The sequence below is a fragment of the Pseudorasbora parva genome, chromosome 3, assembly GCF_024679245.1.
Source record: "Pseudorasbora parva isolate DD20220531a chromosome 3, ASM2467924v1, whole genome shotgun sequence".
NCBI classification, from domain to species: domain Eukaryota; kingdom Metazoa; phylum Chordata; class Actinopteri; order Cypriniformes; family Gobionidae; genus Pseudorasbora; species Pseudorasbora parva.
Window position 1 is genome coordinate 18764358 of NC_090174.1, and position 19575 is coordinate 18783932.

The 19575-nt window shown below is 38.3% G+C and overlaps 2 protein-coding genes across 9 annotated transcripts in view; both read left to right on the forward strand.

The window, feature by feature from the left end:
• Positions 1–2037, forward strand: part of abr (ABR activator of RhoGEF and GTPase) — a 373871-nt gene extending 371834 nt beyond the window's left edge. For all 6 annotated transcript variants that reach the window (XM_067437974.1, XM_067437975.1, XM_067437976.1 and 3 more), the window contains one exon: positions 536–2037. In XM_067437974.1, the coding sequence (XP_067294075.1) occupies positions 536–625 (90 nt within the window). In that variant the 3' untranslated portion in view covers positions 626–2037. The remainder of the gene's footprint in view (positions 1–535) is intronic.
• A 1665-nt stretch (positions 2038–3702) lies between these two features.
• zswim7 (zinc finger, SWIM-type containing 7) overlaps positions 3703–19575 on the forward strand; it is a 71078-nt gene continuing 55205 nt past the window's right edge. For 2 of the 3 annotated variants that reach the window (XM_067437971.1, XM_067437973.1), the window contains exons 1-3: positions 3703–3765; positions 8521–8613; positions 15389–15410. In XM_067437971.1, the coding sequence (XP_067294072.1) occupies positions 8535–8613; positions 15389–15410 (101 nt within the window). In that variant the 5' untranslated portion in view covers positions 3703–3765; positions 8521–8534. The remainder of the gene's footprint in view (positions 3766–8520; positions 8614–15388; positions 15411–19575) is intronic. The other variant, XM_067437972.1, reaches the window with a different exon arrangement.

Below are 19575 nucleotides of genomic sequence, written 5' to 3' on the forward strand. Positions count from 1 at the left end.
GTTTTATAGTCTGTTATTACATATTTTAACAAGAGTCGTATAAGTGTATGCCCTTCTATTTGCTCTTCTATGCACCTGAAAGTTTTAGGGTTTTGTTAATGTTCCCATGTGCTGCACTTTTTTAAATGTTTGCATTTATCTGTTTACTTTCTTAATAGAAAAGATAAATAAAGATATTGTTCTATAAGTAAACCATTATTATTTTTATTATTATTATTTATTTATTATTATTATTATTATTATTATTATACATATTGTGGCCTCTTTTATTGTGCTCATTTCCTCCTCTTCATTATTAGTTCTGAACTTCTAACACAGATCTTGCATGTTTCATGCTAAAAAGTAGTAGTTTCCAGTTTTTGATCAGTTTATTCAGAAGAGACTCACAGTAACGTTCATGCAGGAGTTGGAGCACCATCTAGTGGTGCAGGTAAATAATGCTGACAGTTTTACATATGGTTGAGATTGTTAAGAGTCAGGATAGTATAATCATTGCTTCACTGTAATTATCCTCTCTATTTCTCCTCTTTCATAGGTTCAGGTATTGCTGTACTACCTGCAGCACCCACCCATATCCTTCGCTGAGCTGAAGAAGAATACACTCTATTTCTCAACTGACGTCTAACCCACAACCCCCCTTTTCTAAAACATTGTGTATTTTTCTGTACAAAGCCAATGGTTCAGCGTGGGCACACAGAGAGACCCCCCCCCATGCATTTGTTGTCTCCAGTCATGTTCATGTATAAAGGGGGCTTAAGCTTTGCTCCAGCGTGGAGAACTGCAGTGAGAGGAGGGTGATCAGGAGCAAGCCCAGGATTCGGTATCACCTTAAAAATGTTGCACTTACACAGGAGTCCTGCCAAACACAAACACACTTCCTACTACGTCAAACACCCTGCTTACCGTCCCATCCGAAGGTCAGTGTCTTGGGATGCTGGTTCGTCAGAATTGCAGATGTATGCTGGGATGTCTGCATCTGTTGTGGCAGCTCCTCTAGAGCCCAGTTCAAAGATCTCAGGCTAGAAGTAAACTGCATTTGCTCTCTTCCCCAAGAGTCATTCCAAGAAACATCAGCATTTCCACGTTTTATAAATATAATTAGTTTTTGCTTTGTTTCATAAGCTTGCTTCATAAGTGTGTGTGTGTGTGTGTGTGTGTGTGTGTGTGTGTGTGTGTGTGTGTGTGTGTGTGTGTGTGTGTGTGTGTGTGTGTGTGTGTGTGTGTGTGTGTGTGTGTGTGTGTGTGTGTGTGTGTGTGTGTGTGTGTGAGAGAGAGAGAGCAAATACATTCTGAATAAATCCTCCTGCTGCAAGTGTTTCCTTATGGGCAAAACATTGAAATCCCAGACCTTCCTTGTCCAAGTACATCCAGGCCAAAAATTACCCTGTTTATTATGAATATATATGGTTAATTGTGCCTGTACAGTCTAGTACACTTTGAGACTCTATGGAGTCCTTCATTTGCATTTTTTTTTTTTTTTTTGCCTATTTTTGATTAATTTTAACTGTCAGTATAGATTTGATTATACTTTAGAAAAGAGAAACACAATTCAGTCAGCTTTTGGGACAAGTCATGATATGCAATGTTGTGAGATTATACTTGGCTATTCAAAACGTTGCAATCTGAAGTGTCTGGTGATGCTTCAGTGTATTCTGTAGAAAGATCTGTGTTAATGCCCTTTTTTGCATGTTCAGCTAAAAATGTCAGATAAAAAGTGGGCATGATAACACAAAGGTTAATTTTTGTATTTGTATTTTGATTTTATTTAATTATTATTATTACTATTACTCCACTGCTGAAGGCCACTGGCAGAGCGAAGGGAAAAACTAGACAATGTCTGTTGCTATAAATCCAGTGACATACTTCATAAGCACTGTTGCGTCTGATATTTTAATATAAGATTGAAAGGAAATTAAAACTGGTGTACTGTATTTCTGTTGGAAAGATATTAAGTATACTGTATTAACAAGGGTAAATGTTGATGTGACCCCCCCCCCCCCCCATTTTTAGTAAAAAAAATAAAAAAATAAAATTGTACCTAGAGCACAGCATGTTTTTTTAAGTCAAGTCACCTTATTTATATAGCGCAAGAAACCAAAACTCCATCAGGTGACAGACTGGAGGGAAAAAAACCTTGGGAGAAACCAGGCTCAGTCGGGGTTCCAGTTCTTCTCTGACAAACAGTGTATAATTGTGATTCAGTCATATTAGATTGGAATATTCAGAATATTTGTCCAGTTACATCTAATTGAAGTTTGGAGTCATCATGACGGAGATGGGTTTGTTGGAAAGACAGAATCTCTCGGACTAAATATAAAATATCTTAAACTGTGTTCCGAAGATGAACAGAGGTCTTATGAGTGTGGAATGACATTAGGGTGAGTCATTAATGATATAAACATTTTTTGTGTGTGTGTAAACTTACCCTTTAATTGCTAATCAGTTAATTAATAATAATTAGGGCTGTCAATCGTTTAAAATATTTATTCACGATTAATCGATTATTGTCATGCGTTAACTTGTGATTAATAGTAATTTAATCGCACCTTTGTATCAGTTCTAAATGTACCTTAAATTAATGTGTTTCAAGTTTTTAATACTCTAATCAACATAGGCATGGTTAAATGCATGCTTTATGCAAATGTACGTTTATTATCAGTGAAACCATACTCAGAGCATGAAGACTATCATTGGTCACATATGTTTTTCAAAGAACTTGAGTAGCACTTAATAATGGTCCATTATTAATAGATAACTGCAGGAAGTAATGCAGGACTAATACGTAGCACTACAATAACACTTAAGCTACAAGATACGATTATTATTATTATTATTATTATTATTATTATTATTATTATTATTATTATTATTATTATTTTATGATCAACAGTATCAAACGCTGCAGTTAAGTCCAGGAGGATGAGAAGGGATGGGGAACCAGCATCTGCCGCCATCAATAGATCGTTTGTGGCCCTGACCAAAGCTGTTTCTGTGCTGTGTCCAGTGCTTAAACCACTGAAATTTCTCATATAAATTGTTTTGTTCCAAATGGACCTGGCGTTGTATGAAAGGTTGGAGATGGGTCTTTAACATCTGGGTCTAAAGTGTTTTTTTTTTAAGAAGTGGTCTGATGATAGCAGTTTTTAGTGATGAAGGAACATGGCCAGCCAGGAGGGAATGGTTAATAATCTTGGTTATAAAGGGACTTAGGACACAGAGGTTAGATTTTACCAAGGCTGTGGGAAAAGGATCCAGTCCATTTTTCTGACGATGTCCTCAACCTCGCAATGATGATGGAAAAGCATCAGAGATGTTGTAAGGTCCAATCGCTGTGGATCAACATTTGGGACAGGCAGACTGGAAAAAGAGAGGAGAGGAGATACACACACACACACACACACACACACACACACACACACACACACACACACACACACACACACACACACACACACACACACACACACACACACACACACACATACACACACACACACACACTAAATTAATTGTCCATTTTGATTTCATGGTGTCTTTAAAATATCCTTTTAAATGCATCCTGCAACTCCACCAGTCAGCAGAACATTTTCAGTGCAGACAGTTTAGGAAATGGTGTATTATGGCAGCCTAATAAATAATTCATGTCCATGCTCTCCAAGTACCGTAGGCGGCAGTATAAACCATCGGTATGATGTTATACGACATAAACTACTGAAGAAGAACGTCAGTTATAGTGGTCACGGTGGTGCGGGAAACACGAACACGGTAAATATATGTATTATGCTGCACGTTAAATATTAATATATTCGGCAGATGTTCGGTCAGTTGGTGCTTTTAGAAGTGGCCATCGAATCTTCTGGAAGTTTTTGTTTCGAATTAGAACGCCTAGATGTTGATGTGATTGCTTGGTTTATTTCAGTTAGTTTACAGATAATTTTCCAGTGCTTCTCAAAACTGTCCTGGTCCCCTCATCACTTCACGTTTTGTGTGTCTCCTTCATCAAACACACCAGACTCCACTCACCAGCTCATAACGTTAGAGATATTGCAAGACTGTGGGTGCGTCTCAAGCTCCCTAGTTCAGTTGCCTGTGTAACACTTTCCAGTGTGCAGTCAATGAATCACACATTCGTGGTTGCACATTTAAAGTGGATGTATTGTGTAAAACAGGAATTAGAGGTTTTAGGGTTTTTTATTTTATTTTTTATTTTTATTATGCTTGAACAACAGAACAACATACACTTTGGAGCCAGGGGAGCAAATGACACGTATTAACACGAATTTATAACAACAGATTTACGAATGTAGTGCACACGATTCTTCAAAAGAAAAGTATTATTGTCTACATGTATAGATGAAGCAGCATAGATTAGTCTAGAAATTCCTTCCTATAACTCTGTCTTGTTCACTTTTTGAGACAACGACACCTAAATAATTAACAGCTTCTTTAACAGGAATGCCATCCACAGATACAAGAGAGGAGCTTTTCAAATCTAAAATTTCACATTTTTTATATTAAGGTATAAACCTGAAGCATTTGAAAACAACTGAATAATTTTAATTGCCTGATTAACCTGACTGGAATTTTTTAAAAACAAGGCTGTGTCATCCGCTGGTTGACTAATTAAAATATTTCTACCTGCAATATGAATTCCTTCTATCTTACTATCCTTAATAAAATTACAGAAAACCTGTGCTACTATAAGAAAAAGATATACGGAGACTGGACAGCCTTGTCGTATTCCTTTTTCTAGAAAAAATCTCTGTGTTGTACCATGTCCTAATTTCACTGAGCTATTTTCCCCTGCATGCAATGTTTTCATAGCATTACATAAATATGGCCCAAAACCAAAACGCTCTAGACAAAAAAGATGAAAGGATGCTCAATAGTGTCAAAGGCCTTGAAAAAGTCCAAAAAAGTATTAAACTATCATCCTGAATAAGATTAGAATAGTCAATGAGGTCAAAAACAAGTCTAATATTATTAAATATATGGTGGCCTTTCATAAAACCTGATTGATTCTCATCAATAATGGAGTTCAAAATCGACTTGAAACGCTTTGAGAATATAAGGGCAAACAGTTTATAGTCGTTATTAAGAAGGCTGATGGGTCTCCAATTGTCTAAGAAAAGAGTGTCCTTTTTAGGTTTAGGAATTAAACAAATGACACCTTGCTTCATACTAGCTGTAAGCTCAGAGCAGTTTAAGCTCTCTGTACTTCGAGAAAGAAAGGGAACAGAAGCTCAGAATAAAACTTATTGAATTCAGATGTTATTCCGTCATTACCAGGCGGCTTGTTATTTTTTAAATGAGAAATTGCCTCCTTAATCTCATCAACAGTAATTGGTAAATCACAAAAGCTTTTTTCATCCTGATTAATAGAATTAACATAACCGAGGTGCTTACAAAAAGTATCTAAATCTTCTAGATTAAAATTAGATTTATACAAATTTGAATAAAAGTTGTAACAAAAACTGGAAATTTCTTTAGGGTTTTCTGAGACAGTCCCACCAATATTTAATTGACAAATAGAATTGTATTTAGCCCTATTCTTCTCAAGTTTAAAAAAATATGACATCTGTTCCCCATATTCTAGCCATCTTTGCCTTGACCTAATGAAAGCACTTTGAGCTTTTAATTTATACAAATTTTAAATTGCAAGGCCACTTTATGTGCTTTCTGACTATCTGACAAATTTTAAGGGAAGATTTTGGTAATAGACGAGATTACACTAACCACTTTTATTTCTTCAAGACGTTTTGATTTAGCCAGAATAGAACTGATTTTTCTTAAATATGTCCCTATTTCAAATTTTAATAATTCCCAATTGGTGCCAAATGAATTTTCTTGTTTAGCTTTATTCCAATAAAAAAACAATAAGTCTATCCAGCTCTGACTTAACATCATTATGCTTAAGTAATGAGCTGTTCATCTTCCAATAAGAAGTGCCCCTGTTACTAGCTTCAGGAGTAAGCAAAATTTTAATGTAAACAGACTTATGGTCTGTTAACGGTGTTGCCGAGATATCAACATAAATATTATCCATGTCAAGATTCCTAGAAATTAACCAAAAATCTATTTGTGAAAGCCTAGATGAATTTTTATTGCTCAATGTGTACACTCTATCATTTATATTTTTAGCCCTCCATATATCTATAAGCTCAAACCTATTCATAAATGCTTTCAAAGCCAAGTTTGAATTTGATTGTCGACTAGGTGGTCACCTATCAAAGGATTCATTTACGACAACATTAAAGTCCCCACCAATCAATACATGGGCGTTTGGAAATTTTGATTGCCAATAAACAAGCTTATCTTACACAAGAAATAGTAACTGATCATTTTCAGGTCTAGAATTATACCCATAATAATTAACAACAATAAGATTCACATTATAACACTTTAGAATTAATAAAATAAAGTGACCATGCTCATCCCAGTACTTATGCAAAACATCACCTACAAAGTTATTTTTTAAACAAGAAACCCCTGCCGAATGCTCCGAACCATGAGCAAACCATATCTCGCTACCCCACTGCGATTTCCAAAAATTCCTATCATTATCATTAGAATGAGACTCTTGAAAAATACAAAGTCAGAACCAAACTGTCTTGTAAACAAAAACAAAGCCGTGTGTTTAACAGCATCTCTTAGACCCCCTGGCATTCAAGGACACAACCGAAAAAGACATTTAAAAGAACTCAAAAACACGATTAACCTGCTTTAAGTATAATTGAAATAATAAAATGTTGAAAAAAGGTCGCACAATCGAAAAGTGCTGAAAAGGGTTAGACATACCAGCAGCACCTTTTCCCTCAAAATGCGCAAAAAGAACAAATACAAAACACCCAGGACAGTCTATAAAGACATGTCAAAATCAGTGTCTGAAAAATATATCAGACATAATCAAACAGTGAAAGGAAAATTTAGCAACATCAGTTATGAAGATGGGAAAATCTTATGTAGAGAGAATTTCCCCCTGTCCTTGAATGAAAGCTCTGCCTCTGACGTAGTATGCCGTCTTCCCCTCTGCGCGCGCCTTTTGAATCTCTGGCCACAGACAGCTTCCTTCTCCTTTCACGATCTCCAGCCGAAAAGTCCTCCATAAAATGTAGACCATTGTCCTTCAAATATGAAGAATTCTTCGCGGCTTTCCAGACAGCATCTCTGTAAGAGCGAACGGAAAACTGCATAATGGTCACCTTGGGTCTTTCCGCGCCACCTTGTTGAATCTTCCCGAGACGATGGACCACGTCAATAACTTCTGGGAGTTTATCCTTTGCACTAGGAAGAACATTTTGGCAGATTCTGACCACTTCAAGGCGAATGTTTTCGTGTGCACTTTCTGGAATTCCGCCAATCCTCAGATTACGCCTCCTCAGATAAGTCTCCATGTCATCCATCCTTTGCTGCATCTGTGCAACGGGCCGTTCAACATCATCCATACGACGTTCAAGACTTGACTACAAGACAGCAACGGCCTTCAATTCAACAGACATGTCAGAGATCTTTTTTTCTATCCCATCTGAGCGGCAGCTAATCAGTTGTGTTTTACCCAACAGCTGCGACGAGATGTCAGCGTGGACCTCATCACTTGCTCTTTTCTTTGTGCTCGGGGATTTACTCGGGGTGATAGGCAATGCAGGAAACTCTTCTTCAGCTAAACTGAACATATCTTCCTCGCTCACACTAGAAACAACGTAATCATGACCACCGCTGGCTAGCAAGCATGCGTTAACATCTGCAGTATTATCAGCAACCGAAGAGTAATTAGAAAGACCACGTTTACGTCCCATGGTAACGCAATACAGAGAAAAACTTAAAGTCAGAATCGTAACAAAATTCCAAATACAGTATATAAACAACTAAAATAACGTTTTGCACGGTCTAAGCACAGTTGGTACAAGAGCTCGAACAAACACGTCTGATCAGGTAGCCATCTTGGACTCCCCCCTAAAGGTTTTAATAATCATTATAAGATTTAGATTTAATAATCTAGAGGTAATGCAACATTACCGCCACCTGCTGGTGTTCTGTGGGACTAACATTTTAACACTACAGTTAACTAACAAACAATGGTCTTTCAAGGCTCGTATTACTAAAGTGCAATATTCAATTTATCATTGCGCTACACCGACCTGGGCACTAGTGAACTAGGGAGCGGATTGCTTTGTGTGTCCGGGTCCGATGAGGGGAGAGACCGTGCAATGGTGGGTGGCCCCCAGAGGTTTGAGAAGCACTAGAGGACATACCTAATAAATAATGTGAACTGTTAAGAAAAACGATTTTTTTTTTTAATTGATTGTTATTCGTTTCTAGTAGTTGTCTTTAATTTAAACTGACAGCATCATAACAACGCCACCACACATTACTGCTGTGCAAGAGAGAAAAAAGATACTCGACAAAATTACATAATATATTCCGTAATATAATTAGTTAGTCTACAGATCCCGACAAGCTTTCAAAGTTTTAAATCATTTACAGGCTTCATCATAAAATGATAAATTAAATGTGTTTTAGTTTTCAGGCACATTATGGACTCCTCCTCTCTCCTCTCTGTTGCTGAGCAACTTTTGAGAGACCTTCAGAGAACTTTCTCTGAGACGAACCAGAGTAAGTCTTAAACTCACAGGCTCACTAATATTAAGTCAGCTGGACGAAGCCATTGACTAAATAGCTATATGATCAGTAGCACAGAAACATTTGCAGTTCACTAGAAAACTACTACATAATAATCTAATCACAGTCCTCACATACACATACTCTATGGCCCTGTCCCAAATGGCACACTTCATGTGCACTTTTGGTCTTGTGGACTTAAAATGGCCATTGCGTCCACGTGTCCGGTAAGTCCACAAGACCGTAGGGTGTCCCATTTATCATTTAAGCTTAAAGAAGGGTGGCATGATGGCATCTTTGCGGCTGCTATGCGCCCTCGATGCGCACTTCAGCTGAGCCCGCGAGTTTGCTAGCTACACAGAAGACTTCTACCCAGCAGTCAAAGCGGCATTACGTTGTGAAAGTGTGGACTCAGAGGAAGACCGTGAGGGTTTAGGGTGCCATTTGGGACAGGGCCACAGTGTAAGCTACAGTGGGGTCCTGTCTCTGATAATGAGGGTGTGCCTGTTTTGTACTGAATCTTTGAGGCCACAGTGAATCACTGAGTCACTGTGGCCTCAAAGATTCAGTACAAAACAGGCACACCCTCATTACAGACAATGAAATTTAGAAATAAATAATTGTGAAAATAAATACATTTTGAAATAAAAGCATATATACATAAATGTTGAAATAAATAAAAGTGGAAACAAATAAATGTCAACCTTGAGATTTGACCTAACGGAACGTAAGCCTTTGCCAAAAGTCTCACAGGGAATGAATGACATGTAACAATTCAAATGCTTAAAATATAATGTATATTTCATAGATTCTGCTTTGAGGGAGCCTCTTTAATCCAATCATTAATTGGAATTATTTGGGATTAATTCAAAGGTACTCATGTAAACGCAGATTTATAGTTTTTTTTCCTCATTAAAACCAATAAGAGTAGGGATACTGTGCATTTTGGTTTGTGATTTTAACTGGAACGAAAGAGTCTCTGCAATGGCCTTAAGTAAGAAGGCAGGGTCGGCAATAAGCTGGAACTCGTAGGTCTTTTTATTTTCAATTCAGTGTCAACATAAACTGGCGCCTCGCGCACTTAAACAGTCTCTCCCACTTCACTCTCTTTAAAGGTCCCATTCTTTGCGATTCCATCTTTCAAACTTTAGTTAGTGTGTAATGTTGCTGTTAGAGCATAAATAACACCTGTAAAATTATAAAGCTCAAAGTTCAATGCCAAGCGAGATATTTTATTTAACAGAAGTTCCCTTTCAAAGCCTACAGCAAACGGCCGGTTTGGACTACAGCCCTGCACTTCCTGCTTTAATGACGCAACTAAAACTGTTTGTTGACGAACCCTCCGCCCACAAGAACACGCAAATTCAGGGGCGTGGTCCTTTTGCTCTCGTACGTCGAGAATAGGAAGCGAAGCATTGTTTTTGTAGAGTGTGTTTGTCGCCATGCCATTGAAACCCTGTTATTTTCATTCCGGAGTCAAATCACCTTTGTTTGGCCTTCCCACGGATGCTGTAGGTAGAGATCAATGGCTACAGTTAATGTTTAACTCGGTTCCGGAAAATTATAATCACAGTTTAATACTATGTGCAGCACATTTTGCTGAGGACTGCTTCCTCGAACTCAATCAGTTTAATGCCGGATTCGCAGAGAGATTATTCTTAAAAGATGACGCAGTTCCCTCTTTGTCTGGAGAAGGCGTTGTTTATGGTGCACAACCGGTAAGTGTATTTTATTATTTAAGTTGGTCCGTTTAACAGTTTATGTAACTCATTACACAAAGTGCAAGGCTGTTTAGCTTTGTTAACTAACTTTAGATGGTAATTGAAACTAGGGATGCACGATTTGAGGAAAATATATAATTGCGTTTATTCTAGATAAAATTGCGATTGCGATTTAAAGAGCATATTGCAGGTTAGAGACTCCAGTGAAAAATAATGTAGGACCTAGAATTTCTTTAAAATATACTTGTAAATACGCTAATAAGGCTTTTTGAGTCGTTTTTGTGAGAAAATTTTACTTCCGCATCTAAAAATGCGCAAACCTGAAGTGACATAACAAGAGGGAGTGCCGTGACTTTCAACCATAGGAAAACAATGAATCGCAATGGCAGTTCGGAAGCTGAGGAAATTATAAATGTTTATTAATACTCATATGGCAGACCACAGCCATGCAATTATGACACACAATAAGGGACAGGCCAGGATTAGACAGAACGATCAGAAGAGAGGATTTGAGTTGTTGTGTGAGGAGCAACAGTGGAAAACAGACCAGGTGAGAGAGTTGGCTCATAACATTATACGCTAACACTGTGCTCAAATTACAATACTTCGCAGATAATTATCATGTATCAGGCAATCGCAAAGCTGCTATTGGTCATCTAGGAGTATTGATACCAATAACAGAAACTAATAATGAGTTCAGAGCATCTGGCTTAAGTCACACTCGCTGTCCACATTAGACGTTAACACCGGGCGTTATTCATAATTGTTCTACCAAGCCGTCTGTTTACGAACTGACTTAATGCCCAATAATTCGTAAAGCTCGCTTATGGGGCGAGTCATAAAAGCCGTGCCTTGATCGGTGAGAATCTCTTTCGGGATTCCCACCCGGGAGATTCCCTAGGCCATTAAACGATTCAATGTGCCGATTTAACACAAATGCCTGGCCATAGGATTACAATGAGCCGCCTGGAAAAGCATTTCCTGACGGCTCTTCGGTACCAATAACTGGGTTGTATCCTGTTTTGTTTGAGCATCCTGGATTACCCGGTACAACCTATCTTTTATTACTGCAAAATAAGGATAAGAGAGCGGTCGCGCGGGTTGGAGAATGGGTACTTAACCACATCCCCGTGCACACACCTTACCATAAACATGCGGCTATTAGCCCATGCCTCGGGTTGAATCAGGCTTTGATGAATGGAGGTCTGGTTACAACCTGAATCCATCAAAGCCTGATATGTACCCCCCTTTATACTCACGGGTATCTGGTACAGGCCGGTTTGATTGGGGCCAGCTTGCGGCGCATTCGGGACCCGGACCAGCGTCCCCACCTCCATCCCCAGACACCTATCAATAAAATGCCCTGGGTCCCCGCAGCGCCAACAAGCCGGCCAAGACTTCTCCGCTGCCCTAGTGGCAGGAAGCGAGTCAAGGGATTGGCACGGACAGAGTGGTGGAACGTTGCCGGTCCCCAGGCTCGCACTAAATGGCCCCTCCCCTTGTGACGAGGTTCCCGGTCCGGCGGATGCCTCGCTGCTTCTCAAACGGGGCATGGGCCTCGGCGGCATTCCCCGACGGGACCTGGGAAAAGAGACAGGCCTCGCCAGAGAGGACGAGGGAGGGGAAGGAGAAGAAAAAGAAGATGAGAGAGAGACTGCTGAAAGGGGTTTGCCGACCCCGGGGCACGCCACTATCTGGTCCTCCGCCAGTTGGATGGCCGAGTCCAGCGACGTGGGGCGGTGGCACTGGACCCACTGCGCAGTCTTACGTGGCAGTCGCGCTATGAACTGCTCCAGTAACACCTGGTCGATGATGGAATCCACGTAGCTTCCCTAGAGCCATCTGCGGCACCCGTCCCAGAGCTGCTGAGCCATCACGAAGGGCCGACCACTTTTCTCCAGACCCAGCGACCGGAATAGCTGGCGGTGTTGCTCGGGGGACCGGCCGACCCACTGAAGAATGGCTCTCTTCAGGTCTTTCTAGACCAGGAGGTTCTCGACCGGTAGCTGTTGTGCCGCCAGCTGTGCCTCGCCCATCAACAAGGGGATGAGTGATCCCGTGGACAGCCGCAGTTCTCTGCGGTTTGTTCAAAAAGGTCCAGAAAGGCTTCCGGATCATCCTGAGCCCCCATTTTTGTGAGCGGCACGACGTGAGTGAGTGGCGTTGCAGCTGCGGATGTTCCCTCAGTCCGAACCCCCTGGTCCAGGCAGCTCCGGAACAGCTCGCGGTCCTCTTTTTGGGCACTGATGAGGGCACGGAAGCGTTGCTCCTGATCCTCCCTCATGGCGAATAGTGCCTGATGGAGTTCTTGGTGTAGTCCCGGGAGCGATTGAATGATGTCCACAAATGGCGAGCCCGACGGGGTTTGCATGATGGCAGCGGCCCACTTCTTCCTTTCCCGGGTTTGGGCACCAGTGTAACAAGGTTCATTGTGTGTGGGTGTGGAAAGGAAGAAGACAGGGTCGGCAATAAGCTGGAACTCGTGGGTCTTTTTATTTTCAACTCAGTGTCAACATAAACTGGCGCATCACGCACTTAAACAGTCTTTCCCACTTCACTCTCTTTAAACGTGACACTATAGTAGTGTCTCTTTTATCCCGGCCGTTCCCACGAGTCCTCAGCGTCCCTCTCTCCCCACTCTCTGCTCATGAATGGCTTTTAACCGGTCTCTCAGTGCCAATCACTGCAATTAGACACAGGTATTTATCATCCTGCACTTGACCTACTTTCTCACCGCTTGTCTCCCGGCTCCCTCCATCCGTGCAGACCTCACGAAACCACGCCCCCCTCGCCACACTGACCAAAGTATTACAAATGAAGGATACATAAAAATATGAATTTTAAAGTTAGACTTTAAATTTGAATGTTAATTCCTATATATATTAATAATTGTTAAACAGTCTATACACAGTGTTTAGTTCAATTACTTGTGAAGTAACTGTAATTAAATTACACAAAAATAAGAGTAATCCCTTACTTTACTTTTTCAAGGGAAAAGTAATTAAATAACAGTAACTAATTACTTAGTAACTAGTTACACCCAACACTGCCTTCTGGCGTTTTAGTTGCATTTTTTTTTTTTTAGTTCATGTATCTTTTCATTGATTCCATCATTTCATATTTTGAAAATGTTATATTTAAAACATTAATCTCATGACTTTTTTATGCAGTTGTAATTGCAGTAAAGCATTCTCCTCTGCATGTATCACCTCTGAATTTATCAATTAAAATGAACAACTTGACATATGATGATGCATATTTAATAAGTTTTGAAAAAATTTCCCCTGGAAGAAAATTTTAGGGGGAAATATCAACTCTTAATAGAACAGTTTACTTCTGTTGCTGTCAACATTGCTTTAGAAGTTACATTAAAAATTAAGTTAACTCAAAAATGAGCATGATTTTGAATGGGCACAATGCTTCTGTGTACAGGCTATACAATGTATGGTGTGAGATGTGCATCTCACTGCGTTTACATGAGCGCCTTTTGATTGATTTGAATCCTGAATAATTCCAGATGATGACTTGTGATTAATCAGTATCTAAATACTCATTTAGAGTATTTTTTCTTTTCTTTTTTTTTACATTTGTTTGTATATTTATGTATTTGCTATTTAGTCAGCTTTGGAATTCCATAATCTTTTGCTAAAATTTGACCTAAAATTTCTGTTTATTTTTAGGTTAGATTTTCAGTGTGTTCTCAGACCTAAACATAGCTTAGGGCTAATAATAAAAATGAATCAAGTGAACAGGGAAGTCAGTGAACGTTAACAACAAATATTTTGATTCTGTAAATTAGAAAACAAGACTGCAATAGCTGCAATTTATAATACTGACACAAGGTGGCACACTAATACTAGGTCTATCAGACAGGAGCATGTAGAACAACATGACAACATGTACTCTTGGGTGTTTTTAAAGTTTCTTATGACCCATGTTATTGAGTTTCCTTTATAGCATTCAAAGTATAGGCACTTCTGTTCAAGTATGTCCAAAATCATCACGTTCCTCAGAGCCTAATAAGAGTGTCAAAATGTCAATATGTTCATAGAGTTTTTTGTGAGTTTCTTATGTGTATGCAGACAAGACCTAATGCATAACATCTGGATACGAGCAATGATATTATTCTGCTGGAATTTTGATGTCAAGCAATGCCAGAGAGAAATATCAAGGGAGGAATGATTAGAGGAGTAATGATCGCTGTAGTGTATTTGAGATTGAGATGTCCTTTCAATTTGTACTTGTTTTTGGGTCTTTCTCCAGAGAAACTTGGTGGCCAAAATAAACAACCAAAGTAGTTTGTTTTGCATGACTGATAATTAGTTATTATGTACTTAACTATGTTATTTTTTCCATATGTTGTATTCCATGCACTGGTGCTCAAAAGTTTAGAGTATTTTATATTTTTAAGAGATGTCTCTTATACTCTCTAAGGCTGAATTTATTTAATCAAAATACAGTTAGCAATAATATTGTGAAATAGTATTGCATTTTAAAATTACTATTTTCTATTTTAAAATGTAATTTGTGATGACAAAAATAAATTCTCTGCTGCCACTTCAGAGTGTAACATGATTCTTCAGAAATCGTTCCAATATGCTGGTTTGGCGCTCGAGACATATATTATTATCTATGTTGAAAACTGTTTTTACTGCTTAATAATTTTGTGGATGAATAGAAAATTCAACGAACAGCATTTATTTGAAATATAAATATTTTTTAACATTAAATTTAGACTTTCACTTGGATCCATTTACTGCATCCTTGTTGAAATTATATTTTAAGAAAATATCTTACCACAAACATTAGAACTATAGTCTTTCACAAATTTAAAAAAAAGTTTTTTATCGTTGATAATACTAAACAAATGTTTCTTACGAACCAAGTCAGCATAGAGAATGATTTCTGAAGAAGTTGTTTTAAACAACCTTCATTATTCCAAACTTTTGTACGTCAGTGTATGTCGCTTTTGTTCATGGTTCTTTTACGTGTTTCAGATTTATAAAACTGTAATCTATATTATCTATTTTTATTTCTCTTTCATATAGTACCAGATGACCTACTCATAGCGTGAGTATATTTTTAATTTTTTTTTTTTACCTCTTAAGTTACATTTACAATAGGCAATAATTGGCCTTAAACTGCAGACTGGTAAATATTTTGGATGCTCTTGACCTGTTGAGTTGAGGAAGTTCAATTATTGCCAATGTGTGTGCAGGACCCAGCTCCTACCGCTTAACTGCCAGATATACTCAGCAGCACAGGCTTTTTCAAGTGCACTCTCTTTCCAGACGTCATTGTCTGAATAAATCATGACTTTAAAAGCGTCCTCAAACCCACAATGACAGTCATCAGGCCACCATAGAGAGAAGCACTAAGCCACAGTAATTACTCTTCTATGGAAAACCCATTCCTTCATAAATGGCTGTTCATATCACAGGTCAGCACTTTTTTGCTTTATTGAGTGATTGATTGTGGTTTCAGTGCCATCACACCATGCTTGCTTATGTCTGCTTCTCTCTGATTAGAATGTGGTTGAATATGATTCAGACTTTATACTACCTCTGTTTAAGGTGTTACTATAGGCTTGATTTCAGGACCAGAGTTAAATAAAGCTCTTTTAATTTTTTTTTTTCTTTTTTCTAAGACAGGAAACCACATGCTTTGGGTTAAAAATGAGTGCTGAGCTTTGTTGCCCCAGCTTCCTGTGTTTAAGTCATTTATCTCACGCAGCATGTTTTCCTGTATGTAGAGAGATTAATTCTCAAAATATCTTTTTTTTCCCCATACCTGGTTTATTTGGAGCATTTTGTTTCCGAAACTGGTGTGTTTTCTCCCTTAGTTCGGTTTGTTTAAGTCAAGTCACCTTTATTTATATAGCGCTTTCTACAATGATAATTGTGTCAAAGCAGCTTCACAGGAAAATAATGCAACAGAATTTGATTAAGCTTTACAGCTGCTTTGGAGAAAACTGTTATGTTATCCAGCTCAGTTCAATTATCATATAGTGATAATGTGGGTAGATCAGTAATTTAGCTGAATATTTAGTGTCCCCAATTGAGCGAGCCAAGACATAGGTGACAGTGGCAAGGAACCAAAACTCCTTCAGGACATACCTTGCCAACAAAAAACCTTGGGAGAAACCAGGCTCATTCGGGGTGCCAGTTCTCCTCTGGCCAATGAACAGACACTGTATGATATGATTATGATCCTGGCAGCATTACATGTCAGAAGTCATATTAGATTGGCGTATTCAAAGATCAGAGTCATCACACTGGACGCGGGTTTATTGAGGATGCCGTGTCGATGCTGCACTTGCAGTGGTGAATTTAATTGACACAGTCTCTGTAGACATTTCAGGGATGTGTTGGTCATGTCCAGCCGCAGGTCCGCCATCTGGCCTGGATCTAGCCCGGATACGGCTGACTGTAGTAAACCTCGGAATAAAAAGAGTTCCATTCTTATTATGATGTAACGAGTACATCAGGTGCAACATGACATCGTGACTTTGCGTAAACATACACACAACTTTCTAAAGCCAAGTGGTGTGTTATCTGTACGCATTTTCAGCTATACGCGTGTATGTCTACTCTGTGTGATTCCGTGTGAATGTCTACGCCGAAACTAACCATTTTGTCTGTTTGTCTGTTTGCAATGCAATGGATTTATAAACATACAAAATTATGTTTTTTTTTTTGAAAATCTAAAAATGCATAATGTTTCTTGTGATGGGTAGGTTTTGGGGTAGAGGCAGTGTAGGGGGATAGAATGAAACAACGCTGATAAACACGCTAAAAAGCGATTGTGCCGTCTTGATGGCACGCTAAAATGGCATGCGAAATTGCGAATTCATGAAATCAGTCTGTCAGGTGTTATACTCCCTGGCTCCGGCTGATCTAGTTAATGCAGCCTAAAACAATAATTGAACTGATTTGAATTGAAACTGATTTTGAAAATATGTATAATGTTCTATGTGTTTGCCATAGTAAAGAGATGTCTTTTTAGTCTAGATTTAAACTGACAGAGTGTGTCTGCTTCCCTAATAATGCTAGGAAGACTGTTCCAGAGTTTAGGTGCTAAATAGGAAAAGGATTGACCACCTGCAGTTGATTTTGATATTCTATATATTATCAACTGGCCCAACATGACATCATGACTGCGTAAACATACACGCCACTTTCTAAAGCCAAGTGATGTGTTATCTGTACGCAGTTTGAGCTATCCGTGTGATTCCACATGAAAGTCTACGTCGAAACGAACCATCATCTCAGCGATTAATTGCTGATAAATTTTTCTTAATCACGATATTGAAATAAGTTGCAAAAAAAAGTGTTGCCATATCATAACAGCTTTAAGAACTATTTTTGTAATAACAAAAATAACTGAATGTTTACAGCTCTGAAAAAAAATTAAGAGACCACTTAACATTGAGAAATCAAGTGGTCTCCGGATTTTTTTCAGAGCTGTAAAAGTACAATTTTCAATCAGATTAAAGTGCAAAAGAATTAGGCTATAAATAACAACAGGTAGGCTTACAAATTACAATAAGGTCTCATTATTTATTTAATGCATTCACTAAGATTGAGCAATAGCTACATTTGGTATAGAAAGTATAATGTTTTTGGTAGCGTTAGTTAAGAAATACTGATCATCTTAGGTCCATTAAAAAAAGTTATTTTGATTTTACAATTTTTTGTTGTCAGTTTGGTAATAATGAATTAACATGTTAACTAATGAAATCGTATGTCTCAAAGTTTTACTTATCAATAACAAATAATTAGAACAGTTCTAATCATTAGGGCATGTTGTGGTCCAGATTAAAGCATAAAAATGTTTAAGTTTGAAAATAAATAGCCTATTAAGTCTTTAAGTATTAAGTATTTGGTGCTGTGATGAACAACATTGAGATTACAAAAAACGAATGGCTAGGGCTGGGAATCGATTCCAAAAAGAATCAATTCCTCGATTCCAAGGCGTTGGGAATCGAGAGTCGATTCCAAAGTTTGGAATCGATTCCATCGTGAGGATCGACTCCTCTTTATTCACTTGTCTCTCGCTTACTAATAATGATTGGAAGTCTATTTAATTTTTGCAAAAGGTTCTTTTGAACAGTTAGTTTCAAAAAACGAGTTAAAAATAAAGCAGTTTAGCGTTTTTTTTGCGTCATTGCATGATGACCTCACTAGAACGTAATTCTAACTACTTATTTTTATGGTATGAAACCATAGACCGTAAAAAAAATGAAACGTTCAAATCAAGCCATATGTGAACGCATATCGCTGATTATCACTATACCTTTCATTCACCTAGCTTAATAGTGTTTATTGTCATTGTTTCCTTCTGTGATCCTGCATTGTGGAGAAGTTTGCTACATTTTGCACACATAAACTCCATAATTTTAAATTGTGAAATGGTTCTTTTGTTGTCCACAACGGTAGGTTTTGAGCGCTGCTTACAGATGCAGATGTGAGGGTCTTATTTTAATTTTCTATTTTATTTTATTTTCTTGAATCCATCGATAACAAAGAAAATGCGCCTATACTAGAGTACAGCTTAATGACCGAGTCTAATGTTGCTATAGTAATGAACGCAACTTGCTCGCGCATCTGATTGACAAATAAACTGCGCACTCTTAAATTATTGTTTTTGTTAATATATTGTGGTTATTTTGCCTCGTACATTCTGTGCAAAAGCACTTATTTGAACGTAGTCATTAACTTAACTGTGCACATGCATTTTAGACATGTCATGTAGTTTTAGACATCTCTGGAACTAGGTTCCTCCATCGATTTTGTTAAAAAAAGAAGAATCGAAAAGGAATCGAAAACAACAGCGCGGAAACAGGAATTGGAATCGGAATCGATTCCAAAAATTTCGGTATCGTCCAGCCCTACGAATGGCTGTTTTAAAAACTACATGAGGTTTCTTTTGTTTGCGGGGTTTCCGGGGTAATAGCTGCATTCTGCAGTTCATCAGCGCCCTCTGCAGTCACTGAGCGGCACTTCAGCAGCGCGTCTCCTTCACTCGTTCATGTGCTTCTAATTTACATCTGAGCACGTGTCCCTTTGACGCAGAATACAGCGGTGTTGAGAATTTATAAGGTTGATGGGCAAAGTATTCTTGAGTGCATTAAAAACAATATTTATTGTTAATAAATTATTATTTACGATATTTTAAAGTGCCCACGATAACAATATTGTGCATATTCATTATCGTGATAAATCGCATTATCGAA